This window comes from Colossoma macropomum, unplaced genomic scaffold (assembly GCF_904425465.1).
Source record: "Colossoma macropomum unplaced genomic scaffold, Colossoma_macropomum, whole genome shotgun sequence".
Classification (NCBI taxonomy): domain Eukaryota; kingdom Metazoa; phylum Chordata; class Actinopteri; order Characiformes; family Serrasalmidae; genus Colossoma; species Colossoma macropomum.
In genome coordinates, this window is record NW_023494808.1 from 6565474 (window position 1) to 6587613 (window position 22140).

The window sequence follows — 22140 nt, forward strand, 5'->3', positions numbered from 1 at the left end:
AATACAATGCATTTGTGAGCTGGAGTGTAGCTCCAATCTGTGATGTCCAGTAGATCGTTATCCACAATAAATTTGGTCAGTAATGTATAATGAAATTAACATGTGGTATTAAACATAAGTGAGTGCATTTACATGCACTTAATAATCCGATAACTGCAGAAAATCAGACTTTTTTCAGTAATCCGATCAGTGTGTTTACAAGTTCTTGGGTAATCAGATAATGAGAAAACTCCGGGTTGACATGAGTCAGGCAGTAATCGGATATCCGCTTTGCAACCAGCCAATAAACTCACAGAAGAAGACGTGACGTAAACTGAATGTTAAGTTTAAACTTCATGCTGCAGCTTTTTTTTTAAACATTGCACCACTTTACCTGTAAATATGAAAATACATCGTCTAGAAGATGAAGAATATTTAAATCCTTAATTTCGTCAAAAATGTTGTTGGTTTCTCTAAAAGTGTTTTGCTGCGTCTTGTGACGACGGTGTTTGTTTATATCCGGTACCGCAGTCTGTTTTCTCACATACGCAGACTGAGAACTCCGAAAGAAATCAGAGTAAGAGTAAATCAGAGTTCACATGCACTGAGAAATCTGATTACTGAGCTAAATCCAGCCTCTTTATCAGATTTCTTAATCAGATTTCCAGATTTTACTCTGATCTAAGAAGTCAGTGTGCTCTTTACATGACCATTTGAATAGTCAGATAACTGCAGAAATCTGATTATGATGGGATTATTGAGTGCATGTAAACACACTCAGTGATTCACACTCGAGAAGCTGAAACAGCTAAAGCAGCGCTGCAGACAGACACAGCCAGAGAACATTAAGCAGAAAGAGGAAGAGCTTCACTTCGCTATGACTCACTTCAGCCTATTATACAAAGTGAGGATGAATGTTTTTGGATATTCTTCATCAGCTATACAAGCAAAATGCTACATTTACGTTTCAAGCTGTTTAAAACTTCAGAGTCTCACTTCCAAGAAGCTGCAAAGGTCTGAGGAATTTAGATGGCATTGTAGAGAAGTGACCAAAATATCAGTGACATACTTGTTAGAAGATACTATGTAGAATTACTTAACATTACAGAAATACCGAGCTTTTCGATATTTCGAGACCAACCAGTCAGTAACCAATGGCAATTTAGTACTGGTTCTAGATACACATCCCTAAGAGATACCGACCAAAGAAGGAAAAATAAATTGTCCCATAGGAAAAACCTTTGAACTAATAAACCACTGTGTTATTTGTAGCACATGCTCAAACAATTGATGCTCAGAGTATATACCTGATGCTCATGTATATACCTCAGTACATCTCAATGAGATCAAAATTCTTGTCCAAAACCAAAATTCTGGACAAAAACCAGAACCCAAATAAGAAGTTGATTTTTTTAAATTGCATTTTTATTTATTCTTCTGAATTAAAAGAGTAAATATGAGCTATTGAAGAAATAACACTTTTTGTTGACCCCTTTCAACAGGACATAACAGAAAATAAATAGAAAACAGTTAACATGACATTTATGTTAAAATTATTTGTACAGTATTAGATTTTGACACTGTCGTAGGCTTATTTCATCTTTGTTTTTTTTTGTTTTTTTCAGGTAAAAAATTCAACCTTCTTTCTGTTTTGGCCCAAAATTTTCAGCTGCCGAATATTAGATGCATCCCTAAACTCAATGGCTCCAATGCATATTGTTCCCACTTTCTTGTATTATACTGTCTTATTAGTTTGGACATTTTCAAAGGTTGAGAATGAGACTTAAGGATTTGGACTTTTCAGGCTAGAAGATGGACAGAAAATTGTCTACTCACAAAAACAGTCTGTGCTCAGCTATAGGGACACCACAGCATAGTGATGGATCAGTCTGAACACAGTGTAGACAGGCTCAGTGAACTTTGTATGGAATGTGTATATGTGGCTCAGAGTATCAGTGCTGACTCTGTAGAAGGACAGAGTGCCAGCCGGCCAGTCCAGATACACCGCTATCGTCTCAGAAATGAAGTTGTCGTCTGGTGTTTTTCTGAGGTCGATTTTCTTGCCATCGTGCAACGCAGTATAGCTGTAATTGGAGCAATGTAGACTCCAGGATTTGTCATTGTGACCTGCCAAGGAGACATTCGCCTCTCCAGTCCTGCTGATTCCTCTGTATGTGACCCCTATATTTACCCCAAACACGCTCCCACTCCACTCGGCCTCCCAGTAATGCTGCCCAGATAGCGCCTCTCGACACATCACTTGCTTCCACGTTTGGAATCGGTCTGGATGGTCATTGTAGGGGATCTCCTTCATGCTCCACGACACCGTCCTGTCCTCATCCGTCAGACAGAGAGATCGATGAGCAGTGTTGGGGTCCAGAGTGAGCCGACACATATCTGCAGAAAAATTAGTCAGGAGCAACGTAATATACCTTATCAATGGATTCCCTGAAGTTGGAAGGAGCACAAAATTTGTTTTGTTTTTTTTAAATTGTTCTTTGACTGAAAGACAAAACCTTTCAAGAAAATATTTCCAGTACATAAAGAGGAGTTTTGCTGATTTTTCAATTAAATCTTAGATGTAAACATCCAAGTCATTCAGAGTGGTTTGGTGTGAAACGCTCCATTCTAGAGAATCTTACCAAGTCAGAATTGTTCACAGTGGTGGTGATAGGAACCAGATGTCCACCTCTAAAAGCTCCCTCACAGAAAGTTACTACATGAAATGGTTATGAATTCACTGCCTGATGTCTGAAACACTGTTTTATGATAGTTTTGTGATAAAATTTTGGTCTGAAACGAATTTTTCATAAATTAATTTTAATCCATTCATTGTGAAGGGATACATGCAGAGCACTGCAAGGCAAAATAGTCCCCAGAGAAAACATATTTTTTCAGACCTATTATTTAGTGAATAAAATGTCTATATTTGTGTTGTAGTCATAGTGACCTCTGGTTCCTATCACAACCACTGTAAAGAAATCTGAGCCTGTACATTTCTCTACAATGAACCACTTCACATAAAACACATCCTGAATGTCTTTGTTTGCATCCCAACCACTGAATTATGCTGAAATTCCGAAAAAAAGGTCGAATTCCCCTTTAAAATGTAAACATTCTAAGGCGAAATTGTCCTCAAACATAGCATTTTTTCAGATTCATCACTATTTACCATCAACAACATTACATATGAAAACTCAGAAGACGTGTAGTTTAACTGGTGGTTTTGATAGTAAATATAAAGCATATATTTGTGTTATATATATTATATATATCACGACATCTGGTTCCTGAGTCTGTGAACCATTTCAAAATTAAACTTTAAGTTAAATTAAGATTTGTCATGCTGTTTCTGCAAGGCATCATCTTCGGAATGTGTGGGACTATAAGTGGTTTCTTTAAAGACCTTGACTGAATTATATTCCAGAACCGAAACCTAGACGATGCTAAGGATGGTTTTTGCCCTACAAGAAAGCAAGAACTCCAAGAATGAGATCTACATGAAAAAAAGCTTGTGTGATGATTTGTATAACGCATCACATATTTTGACCGTAATTATAGAGCAATAGTACAACAATGGATACAGAGTCCTGCACAGTGTTGTGCAGCTCCCAAACTGCCCACCAGAGGTCACTCTCCTAAATTCTAAGCGTCACTCTCACAGACCTCTTCGTAATCTCCATTCATCAGCTCCTCTACAAACACTCACACTCTCTTTCCATTCTTTGTGAAGCGCTGTTAGTGTGACTGCAATCCTGAGTCTTTGGCCCTGCAACTTCTGAAATTTCATTTTCGTTCAATTTGCACTACAAAAAGAAATACTCACAACTCAATAAGCTCTTCCTCATTTGCATCTCCCCAAAATGGTCTGCTCTAAGTAGGTGACAAAAACAGTGAAGTGTTAATATTATGAGTTACGAAGTGACTGCAATGTTTCATATTTCAATTAAAAATGCTGGTCATTCTCAATAAGTAAGTGCATAGAGGTCAAGCAGGTTATGTTCTTTACTCACGTAAGTCCTTCCAGTTTGTAGCTTGGGTTTTCTATTATGTCAAAGATCATCTTCACTCCTTTCGCTCCGCTGTGGTTATTACTTACGTCCAGCTTTCTGAGCTGTGAGAGGTTTGAACTCAGAGCAAAAGCCAGAGATGAACACCCCTTTTCTGTTATAAGACACCCACACAGCCTGGTGGAAGGGATGTGTAGGTAAGATTAATGATGTAATGATGACTGCTGTATGTCAGTGGTTCTTAAACATTTCCTTCCATTAGATCATCTGTCTTTGATAGATCTGGATAATTTGATTAAAAATAACCCTGCATTTATATATACACACAGTAAATCACTGCTTTCCAATAAAAAGCTCAATGTTGTTGATTTTTATGTTTCTACATCATTTCAGCTTAGCAGCTGCCATTTACATTGTGTGAATGGACCAACAGAAATGCTCCAAAATTGCTTGGAATAAAATCTCTTTACATTAACTTACATTAAAAGTAAAGAACATTTTGGCTGCCTCCTGTGAAGTTACCATTTTGGAGATACTTGTTTTTCTTTGGACAGTGACAATACATTCCGTAAGTAACATAATTTTTTAGCTTACATATCTTCCAGTGTTACTTTTGCATGTGGTCTGTTTGGGCTGCTTTTACTTGATGTGCAGAAAAAGTAGGACTGTTATTTGTTCTAGTAAAATTGTTACTAGACACTATATTTATGAAGCTCCTCAGAGTAGAATTGCTGATCTTGGATCGATTTCTGCTAGTAAATAAGATTCCTGCATAGTAAATAAGAGAGGAATCTCACTCATCGTACTCTGAAAAGCTTTGTGAATACGGATCCTGATCCTTGCCTTCTTTATTCCCATTAGAACATTAAATCTTTAGGTAAGTAGTAAAATACCGACAGATGGAGAAATATGCTAATTTATGCTAATTTAGCAATGGGCATTTTAGGACTTTTATATAAAATAATGTGGCCTAGGGTTAAAACAAAGTGGTAGTCATTATGATAAGTTTATGAAATCACTAAAACAAAAGGTTATTGTTATGCATTACTTGTACAGATAGAGCTTTGAGTCAATGTCAAAGTCAAGCGCCAAGGATTACATTTAAAATCTCAGAATAGCTAAGAGATTTGATGAGAACATGGGAACAAAGCAAATATGAAGAGTGGAACAATAATGAGTGATTGAGTTTGCCTGAGCAATGCAAAAATGTACTTACTTGAGCAGCTGAAGTTTGCAGAATGGACTCGTAAGCCCCTGAGCTAGCAGCGAAACTCCAGTGTCTTGCAGGTTATTGTTACTCAGGTCTAGTTCTGTTAAGCATGACATTCTGGAGCTGAGGGCACTAGCCAGAATCTCACAGCTGTGTTTGGTCAGATTACAGTCTTTCAGCCTGGTGAGAAAGAAGAATAAACACAATGTACAAATTCAAAAACCCACAACATAAAAAATGTATAGTGCACATAACTTACAAAGCTCTTCTGGATGCAACAACTAGTGGTATTGTTCTCCTCAGACCCTCATCTGACCTGAGATATTTCCTCAAGTCAAATTCCTCTAGGTCATCCGTTGACATCAGGAGTAGATAAACGAGGGCAGTGCATTCCACAGGGGTGAACTGATGATCTGATCTAGATCTAATATAGCTCTTAATCTCCTCCACCAAGGAGTTGTCATTCATCTCGTTCAGGCAGTGGAGAAGATTGATGCTCCTTTCTGGTGAGATCTGCTTTTTGATCTTCTGCTTGATGAACTGAACTGTTTTCTCAACTCCTTCGGTCGACCTCAGCTGTGGGAAGATGTTTACCAGAAGTGTCTGATTGGACTCCAGTGAGATACCGAGGAGGAAACGGAGGAATAGATCCAGGTGTCCGCTCTCACTCTGTAAACTCTTGTTGATGGCAGATTTGTGAAGATCAAAGAGGTTGTTTTTCACTAGCCATTTCAATTTGTCAGCAGTGTTTTCAAGGAGAGGATTTGTCCTTGTCATGCTGTGCGCATAAAAGACATACAAGGCAGCAAGAAACTCCTGAATGCTCAGATGCACAAAGCTATAAGCCCTGGCCCTGAACAAAGTCTTCTCCTTTCTGAAAATCTCAGTAAACATCCCCGAATACACAGAGGCGGCTTGGACGTCGATGCCAGACTCTTGCAGATCTTTTTCGAAGAATATGAATTTTTCTCTCAAGAGGTTCTTGTAAGCAAGCTCTGCTAATTTCAGAATTTCCTCAGAATAATTGGCATATTTCTGTGGCTTGCTCCGATACCTCCCTGGGTACTTCTGAAGTTTCAAGTCAGTCTGGTAAAGCATGAAGTTTGTGTACATCCCTGTCAGAGTTGTGGGCACTTCTTGCCCATCTGCTTCTTCTCCTTCTTGGTCATCGTCTAACATGAGCTGAAGCACGGTTGCAGATACCCAGCAGAAGACTGGGATGTGGCACATGATGTGAAGGCTCTTGAATTTCTTAATGTGGGAAATGATTTTGCTGGCTTGCTCCTGATTGCTGACCCTCTTCCTGAAGTACTTCTCCTTCTGGTCATCACTAAACCCTCGCACTTCCGTCACAAGGTCAAAGTGTTTACTGGGTACTTGATGGGCTGCAGCTGGCCGGGAGGTTATCCAAATGCGAGCAGATGGAAGCATGTTTCCAATGATAAGATTGACAATCAGCAGGTCAACAGACGACATCTCTGTTACATCACATACCATTTTATTGCTTCCAAAGTTCAGTGTGAGATGACTCTCATCCAAACCATCAAAAACGAACATGACATTACAGCCAGCGAGGGCCTCGACATCTTCAGTCCTCAGGTCAAGCTGGTGGTAAAAGTAACACAGTAACTTGTAGAGGCTGTACTGTTCCTCCATGATAGGGTTCAAATCTCTGAATGGTATCAAGAACACAAACTCTATATCCTCATTGGTTTTTCCTTCAGCCCATTCAAGGGCGAACTTCTGCACGGACACCGTCTTTCCTACCCCTGCAATCCCTAGAGTCAGCACCGTTCTCAGGTTTTCTGAGTCTGAAGGCACTTTGAAAATGTCGCTGAACTCAATTGAAGTGCCCACAGCAATTGCCCTTGACATTGCTTCAATCTGCCACACCTCATGCTGATGACTGACTCCCCCAGTATGACCTTCCACAATATAGAGCTCTGTGTAGATGTCGGTCAAAGCTATGCTGCTTCCTCCATCAGATGTCCCTTCGTAGATCATTGAGCATCGCTGTCTTGTGCACGACTTCAGTTTATCACAAACTGCCTGCTTTCTTGTCTCTGGAAAACAGCATGGCACATTACTATCATGGGCATTAAACAGGGTCTGCAATACTAGTGCTACATATTATATATATATATATATATATATATATATATATGTGTGTGTCTGTGTATATATATATATATATATATATATATATATATATATATATATATATATATGATAGATAGATAGATAGATAGCGCTAGTATTGCATACATGTGTAAAAAGATAAAAGATTTAAAAAAAATAGCTTACCATCACATACCCTTGAATTTTCTTTTCCTAAGTTAAATAATAAAAAAAAAAGGTATAGACAGTTGTATGGTTCTGAGTCAAGGAAAAAAAAATAGCAATGTAGTATTTGAAACTATTACCAGCCATTATTGTTATTTGTTTTGTTTATTTTGTCCTGATGGTAAAGTGAAACAGGATGTAGCCTTATAAGGATTTTAGAAATGTTTCTGAAATATCTTGTTGCTGGTTTCCCATTTAAGAATTATAAAGAAAAAATGTGCACAAGGTTATTTACTTATACATTCACATATGTAGCAGCTCAAAATGCTTTACAATTAAGTGATAATAATAATAATAATAATAATAATAATAATAATAAAAGTAATGCAGTTTAAGAAATTTGATTAAAAAAAAAGACAATAATATAAAAAAAGAAGGTGAACCAAGCTTAACTAACTAGTAAACATACTTTATTTGTTAAAATATAAAATCACTCCCAACCCTTACTTCAAAATTTTAACATAAATTAAAGTTAGTATACCACGGCCTGCATCACTCGTGTTGAAGTTAAAGATGACTGGAGCTGAGAAGTGGCTGTTGCTCAGTGAGGGAGCGTTCACAGTCCCCCTGGACTCAGCCCTGATCGAGCTCTGAACACAGACAGCCTGAGTGGAATCTGCATTTAAATAGAGATAACAGAAAAACAGATGCACTGTACCAGAGCGGCAGAAAATATGCATAATTGATCTGTGCTCAGATACCTCATATACCCTTAGTATAACCAGTATAACCAAATTTTACATTACGTAGCATGATTTAACACTTAAATCACTCAAAGTTATTAACAGACTAACAGTATTACAACAAACCAATGGCTATGATTGTTTCTAGTAACATATAATTGTAAAGAAATGCTGAACGTTCCCCAAACATTAAAATTTTAACGGTAGTTAGGAATGATTCTTATTTTTAAAGATTTCTTGGCAGCCTACCTCTTTCAGCACCATGCTCAGTTTCCTGCAGTATTTCCTTCTCCATTGGAAATAATCCTCGTTTATGTTCTTATTATGTTGATAGTAAAATTAACATCTGCCTTCCTGCCTTCCACTTCATCTTGCTTAAACACTCTACTCGAAATTTCTTGAGCCGGAAGTTCAGGCTGTTAGTCACTGTGCAAAGTTTACCTTTGGGTTGGGTCTGTTTGTAATGTCTTCAAACAGGTGCTAGTACAAAGTCTTGTCAAGGGGGCTCGTAGAAAATGAAGGAAATACTGGAAAGACATCTGTGAAAAAAGGAGCTGTTGAGCAAGACTCCATGTTGCAATGCACAGAAACCACAAGAAGTGTTGAAGTTCCAAAGTTACGCCGCTTGACATGGTGATCAGGAACCACATTTCAAAAGAGCACCCATATATAACTGTCCAAAAAGTCTTGTGCATAGTGATCTTACGCTTGTGTGCAGCTGCTCGACCATGGAAACCCATTTCATGAAGCTCTCAAAGCCCAGTTCTTGTGCAGATGTTGCTTCCATAGGCAGTTTGGAACTCTATAGTAAGTGATGCAACAGAGGATAGATGATTTACATGAGATGTGCTCTTCAGCACTCGGCAGCCCCACTCTGTGAGTTTGCATGGTCTACAGCTTCGTGGCTGAGCTGTTTTTGATACTAGCACATCCATTTCACAAAAACAACACTTACAGTTGGCTGGAGCAGATTCAGCAGGACAGAAATTTCACAAACTGACTACTAGCAGTGGTAGATCACCAGGACCAGGACTGGGACCACTGGGCTACAGCATGTCAGTACATGTGAGGACTTGGCACATACATTCCAAATGTAGAAAATATTTGTATATGTATTTCCTCATATTCAAAACATATGTGCCGCATTGTGCGTGCTGAGGTGTATTTAAATATAAATGAAATGGTCATTTATGTTATCAGAGACATCAAAGTAGTTTTTGTTTGTTATTTATTTATTTGGTAATTGATATCCAAACCTTTTCTACCAAGATTAGAAAAAAAACGCACTTAATAATCTTATTCATAGTATTCTTATTGTTAATGACTTTATTGGTAAGTACTCCATTTTAAATAAATGCAGTTTTGTGTACATGTGTCAATAAATAATACAACTGTTTCACACAGAAATATGAATTGTAGCTATATATGTCAGAATATTAAAATATAGAAATATAGGACAGTATATGAATTCTAAGCACATTCATGAAGATTAAATATATATAATGATATCAATTGATATATATTTCTTTTGTCAGAAACAAATGTAAACATATTTTCTTTGCCTATGGGACATAGTACCATAGTACTTTGTACACAATCAGTGCTTTGTACACAATTAGTACTTAGTGCACGATTAGTACTTTGTACACAATCAGTGCTTTGTAAACACAGTCTGCTTTGTACACACAATTAGAGCTTTGTATAAGCAATCAGTGCTTTGTAAACACAGTCTGCTTTGTACACACAATTTGTGCTTTGTACACATAATTAGTGCTTTGTATGCAACTAGTTCTTTGTACATGTAATTACTGCTTTGTACACAATTAGTGTTTTGTACACACAATCAGTGCTTTGTACATGTAATTAGTGCTTTGCACACAATTAGTGGTTTGTACACAATTAGTGCTTTGAACATGTAATTAGTGATTTGTACATAATCAGTGCTTTGTACATGTAATTAGTGCTTTGTACACAATTAGTGCTTTGTACATGTAATTAGTGGTTTGCACACAATTAGTGCTTTGAACATGTAATTAGTGATTTGTACATAATCAGTGCTTTGTACATGTAATTAGTGCTTTGTACACAATTAGTGCTTTGTACATGTAATTAGTGGTTTGCACACAATTAGTGCTTTGTACATAATTAGTGCTTTGTACATGTAACTAGTGCTTTGTGCACACAATTAGTACTTTGTACATGTAATTAGTACTTTGTACACAATTAGTGCTTTATACACACAATCAGTGCTTTGTACACAATCAGTGCTTTATACACACAATCAGTGCTTTGTACGCAATTAGTGCTTTTGACACAATTAGTGCTTTGTACACAATTAGTGCTTTGGACACACAATCAGTGCTTTATACACAGTTAGTGCTTTGGACACAGTTATGCTTTGGACACAATCAGTGCTTTGTGCACAATCAGTGCTTTGTACACAATTAGTGCTTTGTACACAATTAGTGCTTTTGACACAATTAGTGCTTTGTGCACAATCAGTGCTTTGTACACAATTAGTGCTTTGTACACAATTAGTGCTTTGTACACAATTAGTGCTTTTGACACAATTAGTGCTTTGTGTACAGTTAGTGCTTTGTACAGGCAGAAACAGCTGGCATGAGAGCTGTGTTGTTGCAATGGTATTGAAGTTGTTAAAAATGTGTCAAATAGAATTAAACAGAATTAAAAAATGTAAATCCGAAAAGTATCTCAAAGAAACAGTTATTTCTGTAACAAAATTAGTTAACAAACAAAAAAGCTGCAGAGACCAGACCTGAGTAAACATCAGTCAGTTTACCCACCTCTCTGTCTGTGGAAACAGAACTGCACTCAGTCCCGTAGGGGGCAGTATAAACCCTTCAGTCACATAGTCACACCACAAAAGGGATGTGGCATCATTAGCTGTAGTAAGTCTATGTGGGTGTGCATGACTGTGCATATAAGTGTCCATGCATGAGGGCATGCGTGTATGGAAGTAAAGAGTGTGAGGTCACCATGTTTGTGTTGCTTCCTTACGAGAAACATGTAGAAAAACAGTAGTAGGGCCACAGACGGGGGAGGGAGAGACAAACACAGCGGTTACTGACGATACAAACGGAGCTGATTACAAACCCACTGTATCGATGGAAGACAGAAAACTGTCACTTTGGGAAATCTGCACTGTCAAAACAACAAACAAGCAATATTGGTGACCCCTCATGTTAAACCCTTTACATTATTTAGAGTTTCATTAAATTTTAAAGTCAAAGTCAAAGTGAACTTTATTGTCTTTCATTCTCACCACAGACTAGTGCAGAGTGAGGAACCAAGCATAGTTCCTCCAGAACACAGTGCTGAATTTAACATGAAACAGCAGCAAACAAGCAGGAAGTAAATACAGGCAATATACTGAACACAACACTAAAGTTCATGCGCTTTCGTGTTTCTCATTGATGAAAAATGCTTACATCAAATCCCTTAACCCTTGTGTGATGGTGTGGTCTCTGGGACCTGTTTTCAATGTTCACCAAAAAAAAAAATTGCTGTGATTTAGTTTTATTTCAACCTCAGATTCCTTGGCTTTTGCTTATTTTCTGTGAAGAACATATAAAATAACCCATTTTCAGTGTCTTCACTCTGTTCACCCCCACACACTTATATTACACATATGATGTTGGGCTGAACCCACGGGGAGTAAAAGTGTGGAGGTGCTGTGTCCTTCACTCTGTTCTCCTCCTACATGGCCTGCTGTTAGTGAGTGTGTGTCTGTGTGTGTATGTGTTTGTATATGTGTGTATGGGTGTGTGTGAGGGTGGACAACATGGACAGGCTGCTGACTGGCTACAGCTGCTAAAGGAGAACCCTGCGCTGGACTTTTGTGATATTTTAAACATCTGGTATTTTTACATAATATGTTATGAATGATTTAAAACAATAATGTGGTGGGTCAACCAGACCACTGAGTAACAAACACATCAACAACACACACAGGGTTAGTTACAAAGTTATTTAGGGATTCAGAAGCGGTTGCTTTCAGTAGCCCTGTTATGAGCACCTGTATATTTACGAGTAGACATGAGTGTGCTGTGTGCAGCTACATCAGCCAAGTGACCTCAACTTTTAAAACAAAGAGAAATGTTCAGTAAGCAAACCCTATTTAAGTGTTGCGTCTTGAGTGGTTCTTGACAGCAAGTTTAAAAAAGCTTCTTCACACCTCAGAATTATCTTTGCTGCATCTCGCTGCTTGCATTTTCCTTCCTATTTATATACGATGGGGGAAGGGCACACACTGGCCTGACAAGAACACAAGCTCCGACTCTGCTGATCCTCACTCCAGTGCGTACATGAATCATCTTCTGCTAGCTTAGCAGTGGTCTCACTGAAGCATCCAGCAGATACAGCATCACTTAGACAATTGTCCATGTGAGTCAGGGGTGTCAAGCTCAACCACTATATCTCTGGGCCAGAGAACACATATGTTTTATTTTTATTTTCAATAACATTCTACTGTAAACCGTACTGACCACTGTTTATTCATAATATGCAAGAACAAAAGTAAAATATAGACATTTGTATAGACAGCTATTGTGTTGTGATATTACTGGCGTGGAACTGTGTAGAACTCTGTAGACCTGAGGTGTAACTGCTGTCCCATTGACAGTTGTTGGGGTAGTAGAGTCAGTGCACATTACGTGGCAGTGCATGCTGGAGACTGTAGTGCAGTGCATTGTGTAAGCCGCTAATATTAATAGAACTAATATTAAAATACTTTTGCAGGCCGGAAAGGATTGCATCATGGGCCTAATCTGGCCTCGTGTTTGACACATGGGGTGTAAGTGGTCCTTCTAATGCAACTCTAACTATTTTCTGTGCATAATCTGAACTAATCTGTGGCTTGCAGAAGAACTTTACTGCTGGTTGTACCGGCAAAGAATGGATGTTTCTTCACCTAGATGACCAAAGGAATGGATGAGATTAACCCCTTAAAATCCCAGGCTTATTACATGCTAAGGCCTATTATTGAGTAACTACAGGGACTTTAATACAAAATGGCTGAGCTATTCTTAGGTTATGGAAGAGTGTATTAAAACTTTGAGCCCACCAATGGTCCCTGGACATTTAAGAGTTAAAGAATGACTATACTTAAAAATAAAGGTGGCAAAAGGTGTCACAGAAGAAACACTTCAGGTTCTCACCCCATCCCTTTCGCCGCTCGTTGCTCACTAGCAGCTTAACACAACATTTCACACACAGGGAGGAAAAGTCCTAGTTAATTTGAAACAGAGTTTCAGGAAAATATTTTATTTGATTATACTGAGTAAAAATACAATACGGGAATAATATAAGTTGATTTCCATTCAGGTAATGGAATCACCACTAGGGGGCGTGCAGAAAGAAGCTACATGCCATAAAGTTGATTTCAGCTCCTGGTGACCATATAAATAATATTTCTCTAGAATATCCAGTCAAAATGTTTGTTTTGGACAGTAACGCAGACCAATGAAAATTGTTGTTACAATAAGCGACTGATGTGATAAACCTTCTGCTTTGAAATCATGCATTTTACATCAGAGCTGATCTATTATAGGTAAATTAATAGTCATAGATGTCAAGGTATTTTTTCTGAAATTTAATTTAAAGGGCCTATAAGTCGAAAAACCTAAATTTTTTAAAAGAAAAAGTTTGCTGTAATATGAAAACATTGTTTAAGTTTTAACACAATGATATGGAGACTAATCTGCCTAAAAGCTCATCCAAAATTCTTTGTTTTTGTGATGTCATTAAAAAAGGATTTATTTATACCAGCTGATTTAGCCTACAGCAGTTTAGCCACGCCCACTCACATTGAACTGGTTCAACCCAGTCTGCTTCCTGAATGAAGCACAATACAGGGCAGCCAATCAGAACAGAGGTCATTTACATATAACAGTCCTAAAGGCACAGTGACTAAAACAGCCTGTTAAATTATGAAAGGATAGGGATAATGAAAGGTTAGAAAGTGGTTGTGTAAAAACAGATGACTGTCTGTGTTACAGATGTCAAAAGTGGACCTGGTTTATGGGGAAAACATAATAGTGATGTTACTCAGCAGGTGGGTTTAGGGAAATAAAACTGCTAAAGAGAAGCATAACATAAGGGAGGTTTCAGAATTAGGCAAATAATTTACTTTATTCAGTAAACTTACAGAGGTGAGTGGTTCTCCTGCACGTTTTGACCCCTCTATAACAGATTTGGCCGTCACAAAACAAAATGTGACATTCTAACAGGAAACTCAATGCATGTGGGACAGCATTACTCTAACTGTGTGTTCAGACACACTCTGGTCTCGTGGTCAAACCGAAACTATAAGTACTACGAAAATAAAACTTGTCAACAAACAGAACATGAGAAGTGAGACAGAGCACAGTGTTAAATAATATGGCTACATACACATGAATGCTGATGCAATAAAGCCAAAAGCTTGCAAAGGCCCAGATACCATCATGTAGTTTGTCTCCTTATGCACAGAGGTCCACAGTGGCATACTCTGCAGAAGATTCGGCTGCAGGGTGGGACAGTTGTGCCATGGAGTATGTATCCTTGACTGGGGTGGCTGTGGGTGGGTGTGCACTTTGGTTAGCAGCAGTGTGAGGATCTGGATCCTGAGTGGTGGCATAAACTGTACTGGAGGCCCGAGTGTCTGGAATCTCCTCATAATAGGGAGTGTGATGAACCTTAGAAGAGGGAGAAAAAGAGAGTTTGCCTTGAAAGGCTCTTCACTGAATACACTTAAAATGATGGTTCTTCAAGGGTTCTTTAATAAAGAAAAAGGTTCTGTATAGAACCATGAGCACTCTAAGAACTTTTTGCATGATTAAAGGGTTTTTTGCATCGTGAAATAGTTACTTCAGATTGTTGGATGGTTCTATATAGAACTTTTTCACACCCAAAAGGGTTCTTCTATTGTTATGGTGTCAAGCTTGTAACAATAGAAGAACCCTTTTGGGTGCTATATAGAACCATTTTCAAAAAGGTTCTACATAGAACCATCTATAGCACATTCAGGCACATTTTCCATCAATCTGAAGAACCTTTGAAAAACCATCTTTTTTAAGAGTGTACAAGCTTGCATTGTAACAATAGCAGGGCCCTTTTTGGTGTGCTGTAGATGGTTCTCTATAGAACCTTTTTGAAGATGGTACTATATAGAAACTTTTAGAAAAATGTTCTATATAGAACCATTTACAGCACAATCTACATCAATCTGAAGAACGTGTCACGATGCAAAGAGTCATTCAAGCATGAAAAGGGTTCTTTGAGTGTTCATGGTCCTGTATAGAACCGTTTTCTTTACTGAAGAACACTTGAAGAACCATCTTTTTTAAGTGTGTAGCATCACCTGGCTAAAAATAGCTCAGAATTGTTCTCTCTCTCTCACTCACACGCACACACTCACTCACCTCATCACTATTTACTGTGTTTCTTCTGTTTGATGAAGAGGGCGCCGAATCTGTGGGACACAATAAGACACAAATGTCATGTGATCTGTCAAGGGGTAGATAAGAATCAGTATTATTTTTACCAACAATTCTCGAATTTTAACTAGAATTGTGTAGAATCGTTGTGCAGCTTAAATAGTTCCCACTTCCTGCTAGGTTGTTGCTAGGCAGTTACTATGGTATCCCATGTGGATGCTAAATTGCTGCTAGGCAGTTGCCATGGTGTATGGGGTGTTTGTTTAGTTATTCATAAGGAGTTGCTAGGTGTTAGCTATGTGTTGTTGAAAACGAATGGGACTCTATGGGAGGAACCAGGGATGGAAAAACTACACATAGAGCAGTGCGAGTCAGTATGGCTGTGGATTAGAGCTTGAGGACCTGCCCTGAGTGAGATCGTGTAGTTTGGTGGCTGTTGGGCAAAGAAGTAATAAAGTTTGTGTGATGGGGAAAATGACTGGGAGTCTATGGGAGAAACAAGGGCTGAAAAAAAGACAAACGGATGAGTGCGGGTCAGAGGAACATTGAATTCATGCTTAGGGCCTTGCCCTGAGATAATATATGCGAAACAGTGTTGTCCACTAAAGCAGAAGTACAGCAGATTGTCATGCAATTTTTCACTCTATTCATTCCTCTATTCCAAAAAAATCTGCAAAATTTCATTACACAGAATCTGTGCATCCAATCAAAAAGCTGTATACAAGCCTGAAACACAATCAAACTGGACAATCTGGAGTTGGAACGGTGTTGATATCTCAAAAACTGAGGGAAAAAGTGCCACTGTAGGATTCTCAGAGTTATATTAGCGGCAACCTAATGGAGATGTCCACTTTCCCACACTCATGCTCACTAGGTTGTCTGCTGTGAGAAGGACAAGTAAAATCAGCATAGACAAGTTTTTTCCAGGATTATAACCATGCAGTTTATATTGGAGCTTTTTTTTAAATAATAAAAAATAATTTACAAATCATTCATAATTGGCAGAGACATATTTTGTGCAGAAATAACCAATATTTAACAGCTGACCATTTGCAAAATTCTGACAAGTCCTGCCTTCCTTAGTTATTGTTGTCTTCAGCTGGGCTACCTGGTAGCATCTATTGGACAACTCTCAATTTTATTGTAGTAGCAGAAAAAATAACGTGTCAAAATCTGCTAGTGCCGCTATGGGATTCTCTATGCAAAAGTATTGAGAAGTTCAGAAGCACCAAGGAAAATCTGTAAGTGCACTGAGGAGTACATTCAAAAAATAAAGTGGTTTAACAAGATGTTCAGTGCAGATATGCATGTTTGAGAAATGATAAATTGTGAATGTTGGCCTTTTAATAGAAAAAAGGATTCTGGAAACCATGTTTACATTAACCTAACCAGGAAAATTTTTTAGCCACAGGATCATAAAGAAGCAGGTCCTCATGTCTACTAAGTTAAAGGTTTTAGAGACATAAGATACCCTGTCAGATTAGCCAATGCTAAATCTAACACTAAAACTAACACTGGAGCTAAGTGTTGCAACAGAGTGTTCTTTTAGCACACATTAGTGAAATAATACAAATGATTACACTGACATTTATTGTGGTTTACTTGCAAATACAAGCACTGTATTGTAAACTGTAATGTAAACAGCTAAGCTAAGAAAAGTTAGCTTCTTTATGGCGGTAAATGGTCACTGAACATAGGTGAATCCTGGTGTGTAAACAAAACGCAAATTTTGCACAGTTTGATGTACTGAGAAACATTTGCACAGGTTCAAAACACAGTTTAAAGATTGTATGTTCTCAAATCAGCTTCCAGCACCCCTCAGACAGTCCACAACTTAGGCGGTTTCCACTGCATGGTACCAGTTCGACTTGACTCAACTCAACTCTACTTGCCTTTGGTTTTTCATTTGGCAAAAATTAGTACCTGGTACTCTGGATACTCTGGTATCATCTCTGTGGAAGTTTCCAAGCAAGCTCAGCTGATACCAAAAGGTTATGTAAAATTGCTGTAGATTACTGATTGATCGAGAGAATTGCTAAAGACATATGCTAACATTAGCTACCAGATTAGTGCAGCCTCTTGCGTTGCCTTTTTTGAGCAACCAGAATCGTCTCATCATCTGAACTCTGATGTAGTTTTCCCCAAACTCTCCTTTTTTAGTCTGCAGTCTTGTCTTGCTGCTGTCAGGCTCTTCTGAATAGCAGTTTCGTGATTGGGGTACTATAACTGCAGTGGAAAACGAAGTAGCTGGTTCCAAAAGCAAGTCGACTTGAGCTGAGCTGCTACCAAGCAGTGGAAAAGCAGCTTTTGTTCTATTCCTATATATCGAGCTGGGATTGAGAAATAAGTGGACTGTCTGGAGAGCCCTGAGAACCAGTTTGAGAACCACTGGCATGGTACATAAGACCAAATGCCACTGCTACACCAGTAATGCTAACACTATAGCAGCGTTTACATGACTGCATCCTGCCATCGGTCACACACTGATGCTGTTTATGTAAATTATGCTATGAGGGTTGGAAAGACTTTTTTTTTGCAGTGCCATCATGTAATGGCAACATTGGAATTAGTTTCTCTGAAAGGCCTGAAAAACAGGGGTGTGCATGTGAACAGCACCTTGTATCTTTTTATGTCTCAGTTTGTAGACGATCAGTGCTGATCCTCCAATTAGCAGTAGAGCCACACAGACACCCGCAATGATGATGATGATGATGTTGATGGAGGAAGCTGGAGATACAGAGACAAACACAGTTGGAGAGACTCTGACGAAACAATACATGGAAGATAGTGCAGGTATGTATGTATAAATTGAGTTCTTACCATGTGCTCTAGATGCTAATTGATGGCAGTGTCAGTGGAGGTGACATGAAATAAAAACACATGGATTAATGTTAAAAAACTAATTCAGAAACCAATATGGTGCAACAAACACATCCTTGCACAGTTGTATGCAAAATGTGGGAAACCGGGACAAATTACATATTTTGTTTGTTTTTAAAGTGAAACAAAGAAAACACAACCTCTGCTAATAGTAAACTAATTTTAGAATATTACAGTTACTTAATATTAACTTAAAATACAGAAACAAAATAATAATAAAAAAAAACAATAGTAACTTTGTTATGTGTAAACATTTGGACACCCTAAAGTCAGTACTTAGAAACACTCCCTTTGGCAGATACCACAGATTGCAAACACATTTTGTAGCCAGCTGGGAGTCTTTTTATTCTTATTTTATGAATTTTTACCCACTCTTCCTTGCAGAACGGGTCTAGTTCTGCTCTTTTGCTGTCTTGCATGCACAGCATGTTTAAGATCTACCCACAGATTTTCAGTGATGTTCAAGTCAGGGAACTGTGGATTTTAAGGTGTGTTTTGTATCTTTATCCTGTTGTAGAAGCCAGCCTCTTTTCAGTTTTAGTTTCTACACTGTGTCGTATTTGCTTCCAGAACAATTCTACAGTCTGCCACACAATCTCAAAGCTAGAGAATGTATTTACTTGGATTAGTCATCAGCTAAAGTACTAATGTTCTAATGAGGACCAGTCCTAATGAGGTCTAAAGTTGTGAGACAACTTGAAGGATGTCCAAACTTTTCCACTACAATTACTATATTATTTTTTCTATTTTGAAAGTTCATCATATGTAAAGTAACCATGCATTAACATTTTAAAAATGATTTGATGGAGCCCGTGGAGCCCAAACTTTTGCATACAAATGTGTATGTTATATGAAATTTACATAGAACTGCACTGCAATTAAAATGAATAGGTTCTCACGAGTAACATGAAGCTGTATTTCATTGAAGAGGGAGTAGTAAGGTTTCAGATCTCCATCCTTTTGTCCCTGAACTCCACACAGGTAAACTCCTCCATCCTCTTCAGTCACGTTACTGATGCTCACGTTGAAGAGGTTTTCTTGTGGATGGTCAAAAAGAGAAAACGTCCCATTTTGTACCAATAGTCCAAGAGCAAATATGACCACATGATAGCTGTGATCTGTCACTTTGTACAAGTACTTGTAGAGATATTTAGACTCCTGTGGATATTTACAGGTAAAGCTAACAGTCTCTCCTGGATGAGTTTCCTGTGTGAGTGTCTTTCCACAACAAGGATCTGCCAATAAAACCAAATTATCCAGTTAGTGTTTTGCAGTGAAAAGATACAGTCCATTCTTCATGACCCAGAGACCTTGACCATCTCACAGTGTTCTTTATGCTACGCAGCTTTTGCTAAATAATTTCCGGGCCATCACTGAATGTCACTAAAATGCAAATTGGAATCTCTTACCTTCTTTCACTTGCAGTGTTACGTCTGTAGGCTTTGCTGTTTTGTCTTCCACTCCACACCTGTAGGTCCCACCATCCTGCTGACTTACGTTTTTAATGAGCACACTAAACATTCCAGGCTGAGTTTCATCCATTAAGAAGAATCTTCCATCATGAGCTCCTATGTTCTGTGTCTTTAAAAGAATCTGGTCAGTGCATTCTTTTTTTTGGTTTAACTTGCAGAAATACTTTGTGTGATTCTTGTATTTCATGTAATCATATATGCAGTTGATGAGGACACTTCCTCCTGTGTACCCAGTCACTTCAACACAGCCCACTGGACCTGTCAATCATAAAGGAGTTCCTCTTTTAGTCTTGTGACCTACAGCATGGGCATCATGTCATTCATTAAACATTCAAACTATCTTAAGTCCTTGATCTAGCTTTATTATCCAGTTATTAATCCTAAGACTTGTTATTACTATGTTACTGCTGCACTACCATACTACACTTTAAAATATGGTTCTTTTTGGTACTTTAGACAAGAAAATGGTTCTATATAGAACCATGAACACTCAAAGAACCCATTGCATGACTGAAGGGTTTTTCACATGGTGTAATGGTTCTTCAGATTAATGGAGAATATGCTGTACATGATTCTATATGGAACCTTTTTGAGTATGGTTCTATATAGCATCCAAAAGTGTTCTTTAGATGGATGGAGAATGTGCTGTAGATAGTTCTATAGAGAACCTTTTTGAAAATGGTTCAATATAGCACCAAAAAGGGGCTCTTCTATTGTTACAGGCTTCACATCATGACAATAGCAGAGCCCTTTTTGGTGCTATATAGAACCCTTTTCAAAAAGGTTCTCTATAGAACCATCTACAGCACATTCCCCATCAATCTGAAGAACGATTTCACCATGCAAAGAACCATTTAATCATGCAGTGGGTTCTTTAAGTGTTCATATATGGAACCCTTTTCTTTACTAAAGAACCCTTGAAGAACCATCTTTTTTAAGAGTGTACTATAACTACTATGAATAAATCAGCAACTACTACTAGCTAATCTGTTATGAAAGCACTTATAAGAAGAGCTGAAGGTTGGGCTCATGTACAGGCCCTCAGGGCTTAAAGGCCTTAACATCTCTAGGCTCATTATTATCATTATCATTTTTAACTTTAAGGCTTATTATCTAGTACATTGTTCAGTTACTGCTATGACTACGACTAGACCTTTAAATCTAAAGGACCAAATGAAGCGATGTCATACTTATAATAAAGAAAGAATGTAGTAGATCAGTAGAGTATCTGACCTGAGACGAGGTAGAGAGTGAGGATGAGGAGCAGGACCTTCATTACCGAGTCACTGTGTTTATCTGATCCTGTCCGTTTGCTCTCTGCACTCGCTGATGATGCCGTTCAGTGGTTCTAAGAGCGCGAAACTTAGTCTGTTGTCTCTCTAACTGTTGCTAAATGGCAGCACCACCTCCTTCCTCTTGCCTTTCCGTTATGCTTAACACCCCCCACCCCCCACCCGCATGACTTTATGAATCACAGAAGTTGAGTTATCATTTGGGAAGCCTTGTTTTGACCACATTTTCCTGTTGCGTTAGTGACCTGTCTTCTTTTTTCGGGCTATGAACTCGTACAGGACATTTTGCACCTTCCACTGCAAATGGTGTGAACAACATTATAAACAAAACTATTCTCACGACATGTTGATGCTGTTTACACTCTCACATGATCTCTTTTGGAGAAAATATACAACTACAATCGTGTGTGTGTGTTTTTGTGTATGTGTGTGTGTGTGTGTGTGTGTTTGTGTGTGTGTCTGTGTGTGTATGTGTGTTGAAAGCACCTTGTATTGATTTGCACAATGCAGTGCTAATCCTGCAACCTGTGATGATAATAATACATGATTGAAGTTTAAGAAAAGTGACCAGTAATGATTCAGGTTTACAAACTGATCTCTGAGATAAACAGCTCCCCCTGCTGTGATAAAGATGTCAGTACATTCTGAACCACAGAAATTGCCTTTCAGTGAAACTAAGCTCATCTGTTAGGTGGCTCCAAGGCTCACCAGACTGGGTCCAGCACATTTTTTAGATGCAATGTACGTAAATTAATGTATATTTTATTCCAAGTGATTGTGGAGTATTTCTATAAATCAATTCACCATAAAAGAAAGGCAGCTGTGCTCAAATGAT

The 22140-nt window shown here is 38.2% G+C and overlaps 2 protein-coding genes across 2 annotated transcripts; both read right to left on the reverse strand.

The window, feature by feature from the left end:
- Positions 1–1382: 1382 nt before the first annotated feature.
- Positions 1383–8618, reverse strand: LOC118797922 (NLR family CARD domain-containing protein 3-like). The gene is made up of 8 exons (XM_036557223.1): positions 8475–8618; positions 8024–8158; positions 7504–7530; positions 5459–7262; positions 5206–5379; positions 3993–4166; positions 3806–3852; positions 1383–2376 (listed from the first exon to the last, which is right to left on the reverse strand). The coding sequence occupies exons 1-8, from the start codon at positions 8518–8520 to the stop codon at positions 1835–1837; spliced, it is 2949 nt and encodes a 982-aa protein (XP_036413116.1). The 5' UTR covers positions 8521–8618; the 3' UTR covers positions 1383–1834.
- A 6063-nt stretch (positions 8619–14681) lies between these two features.
- Positions 14682–21398, reverse strand: LOC118797923 (CMRF35-like molecule 8). Its single transcript, XM_036557224.1, has 7 exons — positions 21247–21398; positions 19951–20271; positions 19441–19776; positions 18482–18496; positions 18278–18388; positions 15647–15696; positions 14682–14920 (listed from the first exon to the last, which is right to left on the reverse strand). The coding sequence occupies exons 1-7, from the start codon at positions 21287–21289 to the stop codon at positions 14705–14707; spliced, it is 1092 nt and encodes a 363-aa protein (XP_036413117.1). The 5' UTR covers positions 21290–21398; the 3' UTR covers positions 14682–14704.
- Positions 21399–22140: the final 742 nt, after the last annotated feature.